We start from the raw sequence: 14,484 nt of genomic DNA on the forward strand, positions 1-14,484 counted from the left end.
GTACTCAGTTACTGACAGGAACAGGTACTCAGAGTTACTGACAGGAACAGGTACTCAGAGTTACTGACAGGAACAGGAAACAGTGTGCTGTCATACCAAAGCATTACTTAGAATTAATACAGTCAGCTAGTAAGCTTGACCTAAACAGGGTTTAAATTACAGCTTTATGGAAGTTTGAGACTTTATTTTGTCGTGTTTTTGTTAAACCAGCCTTGCAGGTAAGCTAATGTTGTAAAAATCTAATTAAACCCACAGTGAGAGAGGAGTATTTAAAATATGAAGGCAGTAGTTGTGTCCCTCTAAACATTTTTTTCTTACAGATCCTGCATCAAACACGGTCTGAACCTTAATCTTATAGTCTTATACCTGTTTACCCATAATGCACATGACCAGGGACGTCATTAGCAAGATAACATCAGGCCTTTTTGGACATGCTGTTTTTAAAATATAAGATAATTCTCATATTAGGCTCACGGTTTTGCAGAGAGAAGTTTCTGCATGAATTTGAACGAATTCTGGACCATTACCGGAGACAACGGGTCTAGTTTAAACGACCAGTTSTTAAAGGTTTACTGCACGTCTAAAAAGAACCTTCGTGTTATTTTGCTTTAACACATCCAAACAGTGTATTCACAGTTTAATAAGGTGAGAATAAAATGGTAATATCCGTGTGTTTATACTCGTAGTAGTCCTAACAGACAGAAACTGTAATAAAAGTGAGTAATACTAGTAAGAGACTATATTAATCTAAAGAAACATCTCATCACACGTTGATCCACCGAACCTACAGGGGGTTGGAGCGTCATATTTGTTGAAGGGTAAAAGCTTTGATGTGCAGTACCTAAAAAAATCTGTCACAAGTCACTGAGTCCTTGTTGACTCAAGTCCACCACAGTTGGAACCTTCAGAGACTGTTCAGGACCTTGCATATCATTGTTCTGTTGTGTCCAACAAACTAATCCACTGTGTGAGCTGAAATCCAGTTTTCACTACATTTTTCTACCAGGCAATGATTGCATGATCTACAAATACAAAAAAAGTATAAAAAAAGATGCATTACTCATGTGAGTTCTTTGTGGTCCATTCTTACCAGGTCTGTGTCGGTGCATACATCCAGCAAGGTGTGAATGGAAGGTGGAAGCTCTGATCGAACTGTTCAGAGGACATTTGGGAGAACGAGTCGATACCCGAGGTAACGGAGGTGCTGAGTTTTATTTTGAAGTCTTTCACGTGGACTGGATCCACTTCCCTACAACTCACTTTTGCCCCCAGACTTTTCAGTGTTGGTCGTGGCCTGGCTCTGCACCTCCTGCAGGCAGCCGGCCATCGGGCTGGGGGTGTAATTAAARGGCGTGACTCGGGCGGCCTTGCTCGGGGAACCTTGGCGGAAAGTGACGACTCCACTCACATGGCCATCGGACGTACCCGCGGCACCGTGGCTCCTCGGCGAGCCGTCTYACTCTGGATCCTGGAGGTTCCCCCCAGACGTGGAGCTAAACTTTTTCAGAAAAGCCAACCTGGTCGCTTCCTCTGAGACCACCGAAGCTGTTTCAGTCGTCGGAGAGGTGCTKGAGTTGGTCTTGTTGTTGGATACGTCTTCCGTCTGGACCGTTGCGTCACTYGTCTTGCGAGATGCCAGGAGAATGGTGGGCAGTTTTCCAGGAAGAGCAGGTAGCTTCGGRTTCTCTCCATCAGGAGAAGGCACCAGTGGCAGCGCGTTGGCGGGCAGAGTGCTCTTCAGGATCCGAGGTACGTCTTCGTCCCTGATCCTCCTCCAGGTAGCTCCTTTCTTTTTTGTGTCYTCCTCACTTTTAGCTCTTCCGCTTGAATCGGATGAAGACGAGCGCAGCGAAGAGCGGCTGGTCACTCGACTCAGTACATTTATGCTTGGTGATGAGGCATGGCGTTTAAAGGTGTCTTTGTCCTGTTGCTGCTTGACTCCAGAGATTCTGCTTGGCCCGTTTCGCTGGGCCGCCCTGCAGGGACTTTCAGAGCTGGTTCTTCTGGACTGCCGTCTTGCAATAATATCCCTTTCACTTGACGTTGCTCTGGATAGAGTTGCGGTCTGCTTTTGGAGTCCGGGGTTTGGCCTTGGGACTTGCTGTGCACGTCCGGACTCTTTTACTTGCAGCCGCTTCGGAGCCTGAGCTGCGGCCTTGAGCTCCTGACAGCGCGATGAGCAAAGGAAGACRGTTGAGGCTCCAGGAACTGCCCTGCGGGGGGATCCGTTTTGTGATCCCGAAGCATTGTGAGGTGAGCCGTCGCGTCTTCGACCTGTCTTTGATTCTTTAATAAATGTCAGCTGCCTCAAGAATCCGTTCCGATCTGAGTCACTGCTGCTGGAATGGACCGAGGTCATCCTGACCAGGTCAAACTGATTAGCTGGAGAGGCTCTTCTTCCATTTATCTGAGTACTTTGCCTGTTGGACATTTGGTTAGTCACCAGTGGAGACAGAGGTCTGGGTTGCCTGAGTGAAGTCTGCATGAAAGGAATCCMAACAGGTGACTTCTGAGTTTTAGGTGGTGGAGATTTATCGTTTTGATTGACAACAGGAGAGCGTCCTCGTCGTTCAGGGGGACTAGTAGCAGGGGAGCTGCTACTACTGGACGTGGAGGTCTTTTTCTGGATRGGTTTATTGGTCTGAGTAGGAGATGGTATTTTCTTCTGTGACTGCTTGGATGGCGTGGAACTCTGAGACGATCCAGAGGACGAGCTCTTTGTTATCCGTGGAGGTGGAGTAGAACTCCTCTTTGGAAGAGACAGTTCTGTGTCCTGGGGGTGGCCCAGTCTGTGAAGGCTCTTCGATCTGTGCTGAGCAAGGTTCGGGTTCTTAGGAGCATCTGTGTTGATCGGCACTTTTCTGGGAGGGGGTCTTTGTGACGGAGCCTCCTCTTTCTTCGGCGTATAGATCACCGTCCTGCCTCGGAACACTACRGGTAAGTTTGGAACAGGTTTCCGCTTCTCAAAGTCTAGAGGRTTATTTGCTTTTTTATCTTTAGCAAACTTCCTCTCTTTGGGTGTAAAGCTGGATGTTGACATGAACGACAGAACCGACTCCGTCTCTTCAGAAGATGGCTCTTGGGATTTCGATGCTTGCAGCCCAGTGACAACACAGTTAGCACCTTCCTGTATGGCTCTCCATTCAACACTGTTGAGGTCAGAGTCTTTGTCCCACCCCATATCGTCGCTGTCCATTTCTGTATATATGTCCCATCCGTCAGAGACTTTCTGTTTCTGAGCATTTTCTGCTTTCTTTTTTCTGGAAGCMATCTTCCGCCTCTGTTTGGGCATAGCAGACGTTATGCATTTTTGAAGGAGGTCATCCTCGGAGTCCATGCTGACTGAGCTCGGTGAGCTTTGCTCGTCATATTGGCAGTGAATMGTCACGGCCTTTGCTTGTTGTGCCATTGTCTTATTGTGTCTGTTCTTGTACCACGTTTGCTGGGCTTTCGATTTCTGATCCTCAAACTCGGCGTCACTAAGTGAACTCAGAGAGGAGCTTAACGAGTAACACGCCAGGGATTCATCCCTTATCAGATTTTGTTTGATTCTCTGAAACCCTCGGGGCTTTCCCTGGGAATTATCTATCCGGCCTATATTTGTCATGCTTCGAGACAGAGTATTCCTGCTCGCTTCCCTGATCTGTTTCCTGCTGGGGTGTTTYTGCAAACATTCACTTCTGTCCTCGTAGAAGCTGTTACTGTCCTCTGAAGAATTTGTCATTTGTCGATAGATTCTGTTTCCTTTGTGCGATCCAGAATTCATGTTACCATCTGTGTTTTTCTTTATGACGGGCAGCTCCAGTTTCCTGCAYGGACCCTGACCTTGTGGCCTCTTTTGCTGATTGGGAGACTGATCGCGATATTTGAGGTTGGCGACTCTGTCGGCCACCTCTTTGCTCTGCATGAGCACCTTCTGAGTGGGGATCACGTGTTTGGTCGTTTGGCTCATGTGGACCTCGGGCAGGTAGTTGGTCCTGTTTGGTTTGTGGAAGTGTGAAAATATCCTCAAGTCTTCMATTCTTTTTGCTTCGTTGTTTTTCACTTCCTTTCTGTTCAGGCCTTTAGCAGTGCAGTCTTTAGCCCCCCTGTCCCTCAGGGGATACTGAAGTGTTTCGTCGCTCAGRGATGTTGTGCTGGAGAAGATGACGGGCGTACCCTCTGCAGAATCTGTTAAGGAAGTATCGTCCAGTTTGAAGTCTTTTTGTGGATTTCTCCTCTTGTGACACCTTTGGGTTTTATCACTTGGAAGCATGGTGAACGGCAGAAGGATTTGTTTTCGGATTTGAGAACTGAGTATGTGATGGGGGATGCTGGTTGTTAAAGAGGATCTGACTTTTCTAAACTTTGAAGGCATGGCTGAGCTGATGCATTCCTTCAAAATTTCGATGTCGTCATCCGAGTTGCACTCGCTGCAGCGCTCCTCGTCGAAGCCTCGCTCATCTTCGTTGGGGAACGGCTGATTCTCATCGTTCTGCTGGAGCAGGGGGGTTAACTTCAGCTCCACGTCTTTCTGGATGTAGTGTTCATGAAGGGGCAGAGCGCTTAAGCTGGAGGCGCAAGAGAAGTTCTCAATGGGTTTTTCAACAGTGAAGTAGACGGTGTCCAGGTCAGGAGGAAGGTTAAACCTCTCTTTGGGATCCGCGATCTCCATCAGCTTCTGTAGACTGCTTTCCCACTGGCCTGCTATCCCTGTGATCTGCGTCTCTGGTACATTTGGCTCGACACAGCAGGGAGTTTTGCTCCGGCTAGGAGGCATGGTTTGTCCTGGGCTGTCTGGAAGATCGCTGGGGCTTACTGTTCCATCAATCATCTCACTGCACGGATCGCTTTGGATTGAACTGGCAATGGAGGGAGACTCAAAACTGCCCAGTGAGCTGACTGAGCTACATCGGCTCAACACCAGAGGCGTTTCGTGGATGTAGTTCTCCGAGGAGCTGGATGGAGATCTGTCTTCGATTATGGRAGGTGAAGCTCCTCTGAGGAACACCTTTTCCTTCTTGGCAGCACAGGTGACCTCATTGGGGTTCAGCTCTTTGCAGGGGAAGGTTTTTGAGTCTGTCATCAACAGCTGGCTGTCACTCAGATCCTCTAAGGTTTCATCCTCGTGCTCTCTCTTCACCAACTCGCCGTCCTCCACCTCGATTATTTCCAARGACGAGTCGCTCTCGAGCTCGTTTTCGCTTTGTCCGTCCAGCGCCCCATCGCCTGAGGACAGGGAGGACAGCGAGCTGCAGCGGGAGAAGCAGATTGGAGTGTTCTCCACGGAATATTTCTGGACTGTCTCCATTGTCCCAATGGTTGGACTTCTGGTGGAATTCATCGGGGGAAACTTTGTGATGCTACCCCCGGTCATGACCGTGGGAACCCACGCCTGCCGCCTCATCGCCTGAGCTGCTTGAACYTTGATGGTTGTCTTTGAAACGCCAAATTTGGCCACACTCTGAATGAGTGGGACCTGTTGGTAGGTGGGGGAAAGCTTAATTGATGTCATGCTGACATCAGAGGACACTTTTGTGGATACACTGACTGGTGTTTGCGCTGGTGGGTCTTGATTCTTTTCTGTGTCTGTGTTGAGCTCCACAGCTTTTACTTCTTTATTATTCACAGAATCTCTCTCTGGAATATCCTGTTGGTTAGTTTCATTCAGAAGCGCCGGGTCCACGTTGAGATAATCTTGATGAGCCACCTTTAGGTCCAGCTGGTTGGGTCGTTGCTGCGTCATTAGAGCTTTTGGAAACGTCTGGATCTGGTCTTTGCTGCCGCAGTAGCCGTCGCTCGTGCTGCCGCTGTTCAGGCTGTCTGTCGAAACACTGGCGTGGGTGTTTTTGAGGCGCAGGAGGGCGTGGACTCGGCTGAAGCGCTCCCTGTGGGCCAAACTGCCCGTGTCAGAGAAACGGCAGGGGGAACATGAATTTGCCCGGGCTTCGTTAAGCTCGTCTTGCCCATAAGCCCAGTCAGCCAGGTGGTCCTCGGAGCTGAGGCTCAGGCTGTCTTCAGAGGACGTGTGCATGGTGATGTCATCCACCAGCCTGTCAATCTTAGCAACCGTGTTGGTAATCTTTTTGGCGAGTGTCTCTGCGGCGGCGGAGACCACATCTTCAGGAGGAGGATGCTTCTTCTTGAGCACCTGAGGGGGATCCGTGTCTCGCTCGGGTTCGTTGTCCCTCTTTCGATGTTGATTTTGCAGGAGGTTAGAGTTGGTGAGAAACATAGAGAGCATGGAGAAGCTGCCAGTATCCAGGCTGCTGGAGTTATTGGGGGCCTCATCGTCATCAAAGCAGCCAGAATCAGAAGCGTAATCCTTCGCTAGACTCTCAATGTGCCTGAGGGGCTTGCTGAGGGTCAGGTGCTTGGGGCTTTGCTTCTCGAGGGTATCAAAGGTCTCCGCGAGGTGTTTGGCATCCAGCTCTGCCTCTAAAGCTCTCTGTTTCCTCATGTACAGGGAGGGCAAGCAGGAGCCTGGGGACACGACTGCGGTATCTTTGTACTTCAGGGGTCGGTTGGTCAGGAGGTTCCGTAGAGCCGCGGCGCTGCCCATGGCGATCATCTTGTGCTTGGAGTGGATCAGGTTGCGCAGCATGCTAACCGCCCCCAGGTCCCACAGCAGCTCCTGGTCTTTCGGGCTTCGGGCGGAAAGATTCCAGAGAGTCCCGCAGGCGTTGCTGACGATGGTCAGGCTGTGAGAGCGCAGGTGCTGCAGCAGGGTCTGAAGGCAGCTGTGGTCTCTGAGGATTTGCCTGTGTAGAAACAAAAACAGACACGTTTAAACAACAAGCCCCACCCATTTTATTGTTTTTTGCTCAATTAAACAAACAGAACATTGAACAACAGTCTGGTAATTTCATTTAACAATAACTTACAATCAAACTTTCAGTAATCAATAAGCTATATTTACAGAGTTGTGTGTTTCATTTTGAAATAGTCCATTTTTCCACTGTTTATCACACCTGCCTCCTTTCAATCTTAGGTTATTTCTTCCATTATTGAATTTACTCCACAATCCTGATCCAATCTTCTTGTTTAGGCCAGTCTGGTTTCAACCAACGTTTTATTGTTGCCTTTTTACTTGCAGCCAGGATTACCTTTGTCAGAAATACAGTATGTCTTCTTTCCTCACCGCATTCATTATATTCCCCAAATACATCACTAAGCAGGTATTTGGAATTGCGTATCCCAGAATTTTAGTCAATGTTGATCCTACTTGTTCCCAATATCTGGTTATTTTTGTGCAGCTCCAAAAAGTATGTGAATGATTGGCTTCTACTTCTCCACATAACCTCCAACGTTCTTTTATTGTAGAAGTCTGTTTACTTTTGATTTTAGGAGTTATGTCGAACCTTGTTAAATTTTTCCAACAAAATTCTCTCCACGWTAGTGAATTTGTTGTGCTTTGCTGTACTTCACACGTTTGAAACTATTCTTCYTCTGGTATGTTAATCCTCAGTTCTGTTTCCCATTTCTTTTTTAGATACATTGTTGTTTCCTCMCTACATTCCCCCAAAGAGTTATAAAAAGCTGAGATGATTTTTACTCCTTTTCGTAAATATGAATCTATCACTACTCCAATAATGCTGTAGTTTGTGTCTGTCAGCTTTGGTTAATTTGTTTGTGTAGTAATCTCTTATTTGTAGATATCTAAAGAAATCTCTGTCCTCTAAATCATATTTTAATTCAGGCTGAACGTCTGAACGACACATCTGCGTATGCGTGGAAAACCCACCGGTAGTCCTCCCGCGTGGAGATCAGACTCGACACGTTTCGGAGAATCCCTCCTCCGCTCTCGATGATGGCGAGTGAGTTGGTCTGACAGCGGTAGGTCAGGGTGCTGACGAGGAAACCCAAAGCGCCGTCGACGGAGCAGATCGCCACCTTGTTGTCGATGTTGTGTGCCGACAGGTTCCACAAAGCGCTCAGGATACTTTTCAGAGTTGATTCCTGCAGGAAGACGGACCTCTTTAGCACTAAATGACAGGTAAACTCGACGTGACGCGTTCCTGGRTGCAGGATTTAATGATTACCTTGGTTGCCTGCAGGGCACAGGTCATCAGTGCTGACACACAGCCGATGTCTCTCAGGACCCTCTTGGTACTGATGTCAGCCCTCCAGGACAGGTTCCTCAGGATGCTGGAGACCACCTGATGGAGCTCCTCGCTGTCCGAGGACAACTGGGCCACCAGAGCCTGCAGGCAGCTCTTCTTTGAGCACAGGGTGGCCTTCAGGACCAAGAGCAGGATGTAAATATGACGAACAGCTAACGAGTTTCAGATGCTAAATAACYCTAACGTCTCCGGTTTCACCTTGTTGACGACGTCCCCGAAGGTCAGGTTGGTCAGAGCCATCCCCGCGTAGCGGCGCAGAGCCATGTTGATGGGGTCGTTCTGCATCCCGTACATGTCCTGCTCTAGGTGGATCAGATCCGCCACCACCTGCAGACCACCTGAAGGGCAACGACAAACTCAGATAAATAAAAACAAACACGGCTCTGAATCTGTCAGAACGGTTGGAAACGATCAGGTCAGTCTTTAAACATGGCTGAAACTTGATACGTCTRGTTACACAAACCTAATTCGTTCATGGCTCGCCGGTACTCCTCCTCGAAGGACAGCTTCATGATGGCACACGTGGCCTGACAGATCTGAGGGTCCACAGGTTCAGGGATATCTGTGGGTTCATCAGAGGAGGGGAGAAATGGGTTAAATGTTAAATTACATCTGCAAAAACACAAGTTTTACTGAATCCAGACAGCTTACATCCAGGTCAGAATATAAGGTCAAACATTTTCTACCTGTTTAGACCAAACTTTTAAAAAAGGACCGTCCCAGGACATTTAACTGGTTCTCTTTAAACCATCAAAGTGTTGCTTCAACAAACCTTCATACAAGTCTTAAATCAAGTTTCTCTCTAATATTTCTCCATATTTTGCTCCGTTTATCTTTCCTTCAGCTCTMACCAGTTTCCTAATCTCTGCTGATAGAAACTAGAGCTGGGRGGTATGACCCAAATTTTATATCACGGTATTTTCAACATTTACACCGGCTTCACGGTATATCACGTTATTTTTCTTTTCATCACAGGTCAGCTGATAATAAAATGTACAAACAGTGCTTAGTGACCTTTTTTTAAACTGTACGCTGTTTCGCTGTTTCCCTGCTCTGTGTCTTTTCTCTGACTGGTGGTTGMAGACAGTAGTCACGCATTTTGGTCCGGTCGTGAAGGAGGAGGGTTGAGAAAAGATCATTATCGGGTCTATTGTTTCTGGTGTATATTACCAGGTTGTTAAGCATACTTTTGCATAAATAACCACTTGATTTAATAATTATTTCAGAGACAGATTATTCATTAAACTAGTTCCATAATCCTGTTTCTAAACTCACTGCTACAGCGGAGAAAATATTAATTAATGTGACACAATTTATCATATCCAATGACTTTAGGGGTGCCTTTTACTTTTATATTGTTTAGTGATTTATTTTTAATTGTAACAAGTCATTGTGCCAAATAATGATGGCCCTCAACTGCATGTTTAAAACTAATATTAATAATTTTACTGCCACCAACTGTTCAGGAGGATTATTACACCCCTAACGGTTGTTTCACTGTGGAAGGAGTGTGTACAGCAGGGTGGCCAAAGATTTGTCTGTGGTGGCCATGGCCACCCCCTGGCTCCGCCCCTGGTGTTGAGGCTATTTAAACCGGTATGTCGGTTTTCAGAAAACTCATTTCGTAACAAAAATACAAAATTGTATTCGGTACAAACCGGTATACCGTCCAGCAATAATAGAAACGTCCTCACAGCATGATGCAGCCACCACCGTGCTTCGCTGTGAAGATGAGATAATTCTGTCCTTGAAGGCCTAAAAAAATGTTATTTTTCTAAACATTTGTCCTGAAGAGCAGCAGGAAGAACTTGTCCAGGAAGATAAGCTCTGTGCATCAAAGGTTGGGTGTATTTTCCCACCACGCCGTCCTTAAAGAAGTCCTGCATTGTTCAGTTTTACAGTAGACTCACCTGATGTTTTGGTTCCTCCAGGTGAAGGTGTGGCAGCGTGGCTCTCGATCCAGTCCCAGCCGCTGTCGCAGTAGGTCCGGATCTGCTCCAGCATGTGCAGGACCCTCATCTCCCGGCGAGCCTGGCCCTCGTCCTGCTGGGAGTAGATGATGTTGTGCAGGGCGGCGCTCGCTCTGGACTTTGTCTCCCGGCTGCAGCCTGAYGAGACGCCTCCCGCCGCCGTCTCTCCGGCGCCTCCGGCGGGCGCCTCGTGCAGGATCTGAACCAGCAGGGGGACGCAGCCGGACTTCCTCATGGCGATGCAGCTGTCCTGGGAGCTGGACAGGGCTAGGAGGGTCCGGGACATCTCGTCCTTGTCTCGGTTGGCCAGCATGGACAGCAGCCAGAAGACCATCTCCACCTGAAAAGATGTATGGAGGACCAAAACTGACATAATTAGAAATAAAAATAGAAATATYTAAAAGAACCAATAAATATATTAATARATTTAAAATGTACCAATTAAATCAAAAAGGAGAACTTTACTTCATGTTTCATATTTTTTTCCAGCTTAGTTGCAAAAAATATACTTTAACCAATAATTTACATTTTACTGTTTTTATAAATACATTTTATTTTTCCTTTTACGTGTCTTAAGTGATTATATTTAACAATTTAAAAATATTTTTCCCACAAGTCTTTATTTATAGGTGTTGTTTTTACATTTCTTTGTCTCCTGTTTTTACTTTACCTTATYKATTTCTGCCTCACTAAGTAAATAAGGTGGGCGGAGCTTCTTGAGTCAGCTCCTCTCCTATTGGTCAACAGACAGGAAGCAGGATCCATGTATWGATCTACTGTGCTGCTGCTGCTTCCTCAGTTTAGCTTAAAGTTTAAAATTTAGTTTAAAATAAAGACGCAGGTCAGTGTTTTTCTTCTTGTTTTCTACCCGTCTGTTGACCAATAGGATATGGCAAGCCGTTGGGGCCATAAATCGGGCGTATATTTACGTGCAAATCCTAACGCGCGGTGACGTAAATAATGTGCGAACGCGCGGTGGCCCCACGTGCGGTGGCGTTACGCGCAAACGTGCGGTGGGTTAGGGTTAGGGTTAGGGTAGAAAACGCCACCGCACGGCACGTTATTTAATGCCACCGTGCGTGGCGCCACCGCGCGTTCCCACGTTATTTACGGCACCGCGCGTTCGGATTTGCACGTAAATATACGCCCGATTTATGACCCCAACGGCTTGCCATAATAGGAGAGAAGCTAACCCAAGAAGCTCCACCCACCTTATTTACATAATGAGGCAGAAATTCATAAGTAAAAACAGGAGACAGATAAATGTAAAAACAACACATGGAAATAAAAAGACTTGTGGGAAAAATTATTAAAAAATAATTAAATATAATCATTTAAGAGACACAGATGCATGTACAAGTAAAAGGAAAACCAAAAATATATATTTTTAAAGACAGTAAAATGTAAATTTTGTGCTAAAATATTTAATTTATTGGAACTAAGCTGGAAAATAAATATGATGATCATTTAAATGATAAAACATGAGGTAAAGTTCTCTTTTTTTAATTTAATTGGTGAACTTTAAGTGTGTTTTCCATTTATCTGATTTTATTTCTAATTATGACAGTTTCGGTGCTCCATATGCATGAAGGCAAAACTCTATATGTGATAATAAAGTAACATACCTGATTAAAGGTACATTCATGAGAATAATCTACATCTTTCAGTTCTGGGGTTGTTACCTTGCTGCCTCCGTCTGCAGCTTCTGTTCCTGCAGCTGCAGCCGAAGACGAGCTGCTGTTCTCCGGTTCTCCTGCAGGGGGCCTCTCAGCTCCGGACAGCTGCACACACAGGGAGAGAAGATGAGGCTTTGACCCAGTTCTGCTGGTCTCTGCAGCTGASGAGGCTCCTCAGACTGAAGGGGGACCATGTCTGCAGAGCTTTATGTAGTTTTACTGTTATTTATTATCAACCTCTGCTCATCCTGACTCGTTTCACCAGATTTCCAGCCTCTAAACCTGAATGTTTAAAAAAATCTGAGCGCAGACGTCGATAAATCTGTCCTACGACCCGTCTCACTGAGGACGGGACAAACCCAGACCCAGTCCTGGCCCTGACAGACAGGAACACAACCAGCTTCATTTAGATTCACAGGCTGAAATCCTCCGAGGCTCGTATCAAAGGCCCCGCCTCTATCCCGTCGTCGCCATGGCAACGCCTCGGGGTGTGATGTGTGAGGAGATGGAGACGCTGCAGACAAAGAGCCGAGCTGTTTGTGTGTCTCGCTCCCGTTCYACAAAGACAAGTTGAAGMTTTTTTTTTTRRTTTTRGTTAGTTGRCGTCCCGTCGGACCCTGTTGGAATCTGTGGATCCGATCCAAAAACCTCCTCCATTAAAAAAACAGCAGCAACAACGAGCCCACAAAATGGATGCCGCGTGAGCCGAGCCCCCCAATCTGCAGSGACAGAGGACGTCCACCTCTGCAGAGATAAATCTGTAAAATCCACAGCTTTGAACCATGTTGCTGTTTCTGACAGGAGATGAGAGCAGGTCAGAGCTGCAGGTCACAGAGAGGAGAGAGGTTTTTATTCTCACAGCCTGGATGACGTCCAGAGCTGCAGCGCTCGGCCTCAGAGGGACCGACTGGCAGCTGAAACCAGGCTGAGAGCTTAGAGACCACRGAGACGGGTTTACAGCTGAGGACGAAACGTCTGAGAGTCTGAAGAAGTAAAAGTTACAAATGTCCTGATGCGTCTCAGTAATCCAGGTAGAAAAAAATCAAAATCAGTAGGTCCTCTGGATGGTMCTTCTTTAGTGAAACGAGAYACGAAACTTTTCACTAAAGAACCCATCCAGAGGACCTACTGATTTTTTTCTTTTTGATAAAAGTTACAAACTGAAAATAAAACATTCAACATGATCATGTGACAGGAAAACAAACACAACCCCACCCCACCCCACTTCAATCTGAGACTTTTTTATAAACAGCTGAAGTTAACCTGCTGTCGTTATGCTTCTGAGCCGCCATCACGTCACAGAACATTGTTTTATTTCTTTTGTTTCAGATCTGGCAACGCAGGTTTGGTGGGTTATCTGTGTTTATAGGAGGAAGGAGGAACTAAGTATTTATTTTTCCCAGGATGTCCAAGAAACGAACCAATCCAACCAAGTCAGTGAGTATCCAGAGGTGTTAATATCACGACTTTCGACTCGAAAAATTGTCCAGATTTTTGACTTGATTTAGACTTTTACACCAATGACCTGGACACGACTGTTTACTCGAAAAGACTTTAGATTTTTACCCAAAATGTAAAGTTTAAAACACATTATTTATAAAGTCATAGTTCTGTATTAAGAAGACCATCCATCTTTTTAACACACTCTACGTGTGTGTGTGTGTTCTTGTTTTTGCTACTTGGTGGGGACGATATATCAGGAAAATGCAGCCTCGAGTTCAGAGGCTAATTTTGGGTTGGGGGTTTGGGTTTAGGACCAAGGTGTGAATTAAGACTAGGTTAGTCTTATGGTCAGGTACCTGTGAGGTTCATTTCAGGGTAAATGGTCAGGGGTAGGATATAAAATTTCCAAAAAATGAACGTAAGTAGGGATGCACCGATATAAAAATTTCAGCCGATATCGATATCCGATATAATTATTGCTGTCGCGGCCGATAACCGATTTTTACCGATAATACACAAACARACAAATTATATTATACATATACACACAAACACACTTGGGTCTTTTTTTGATACCATAAATAAACAACCAGACCTCTGACATGGCTCCCTACTTCAGTTATTCCTGGCTGCGCAGCATCAATATCACTAAAATTATCAAACAGATAAAACTCGACCAAACATCTCCCCTCCCAAAACACAAACACAAAGATAAAAAGGGGAAAATCAATATCGGACTTTAATATCGGCCCGGTTTTACATATTGGACCGATACGACATTCTTAAAAATATCTGCCYATACCGACACTGATGCCGATATATCGTGCATCCCTAAATGGAAGTCAATGGAAAGCCCCCACAAGGATAGAGAGCCATAGCAGGTGTGTGTGTCTGTTGGGGGGGTTGGCTTTGGTGGCATTTGGGGGCAATTTTAAGACAAAAAATCCTACATTTGGGGACAAAAGTCGAGTCCCCGTTTGGTTTAAAACCATTGGTGGGTTGGGGGTTGGGTTTAGGACCAAGGTGTGAATTGAGTTTAGGTTAGCTTTAGGGTCAGGTAGGTACCTGTGAGGTTAGTTTTAGGCTCAGGTACCTGTGAGGTTAGCCTTAGGGTCAGGTACCTGTGAGGTTAGCCTTAGGGTCAGGTAGGTACCTGTGAGGTTAGCCTTAGGGTCAGGTACCTGTGAGAATAGCCTTAGGGTCAGGTAGGTACCTGTGAGGTTAGCTTTAGGGTCAGGTAGGTACCTGTGAGGTTAGCTTTAGGGTCAGGTACCTGTGAGGTTAGCTTTAGGC

General features: G+C 46.2%; 1 protein-coding gene and 1 long non-coding RNA gene across 2 annotated transcripts in view; one reads left to right on the plus strand and one right to left on the minus strand.

The window, feature by feature from the left end:
* The window catches only part of LOC106520262 (uncharacterized), a 3,707-nt gene extending 3,155 nt beyond the window's left edge, over positions 1-552 (plus strand). The window contains exon 3 of the long non-coding RNA XR_001310533.1: positions 25-552. This is a non-coding gene — a long non-coding RNA (uncharacterized LOC106520262). The remainder of the gene's footprint in view (positions 1-24) is intronic.
* A 105-nt stretch (positions 553-657) lies between these two features.
* Positions 658-14,484, minus strand: part of apc2 (APC regulator of WNT signaling pathway 2) — a gene marked incomplete in the record, with an annotated part of 32,977 nt that continues 19,150 nt past the window's right edge. Inside the window, 7 exon segments of the mRNA XM_014012234.1 lie at positions 658-6,740; positions 7,724-7,938; positions 8,022-8,216; positions 8,301-8,440; positions 8,566-8,664; positions 10,013-10,412; positions 11,755-11,853. Of these exon segments, the coding sequence (XP_013867688.1) occupies positions 1,250-6,740; positions 7,724-7,938; positions 8,022-8,216; positions 8,301-8,440; positions 8,566-8,664; positions 10,013-10,412; positions 11,755-11,853 (6,639 nt within the window).

Source organism: Austrofundulus limnaeus, unplaced genomic scaffold, assembly GCF_001266775.1.
Source record: "Austrofundulus limnaeus strain Quisiro unplaced genomic scaffold, Austrofundulus_limnaeus-1.0 Scaffold89, whole genome shotgun sequence".
Classification (NCBI taxonomy): Eukaryota; Metazoa; Chordata; class Actinopteri; order Cyprinodontiformes; family Rivulidae; genus Austrofundulus; species Austrofundulus limnaeus.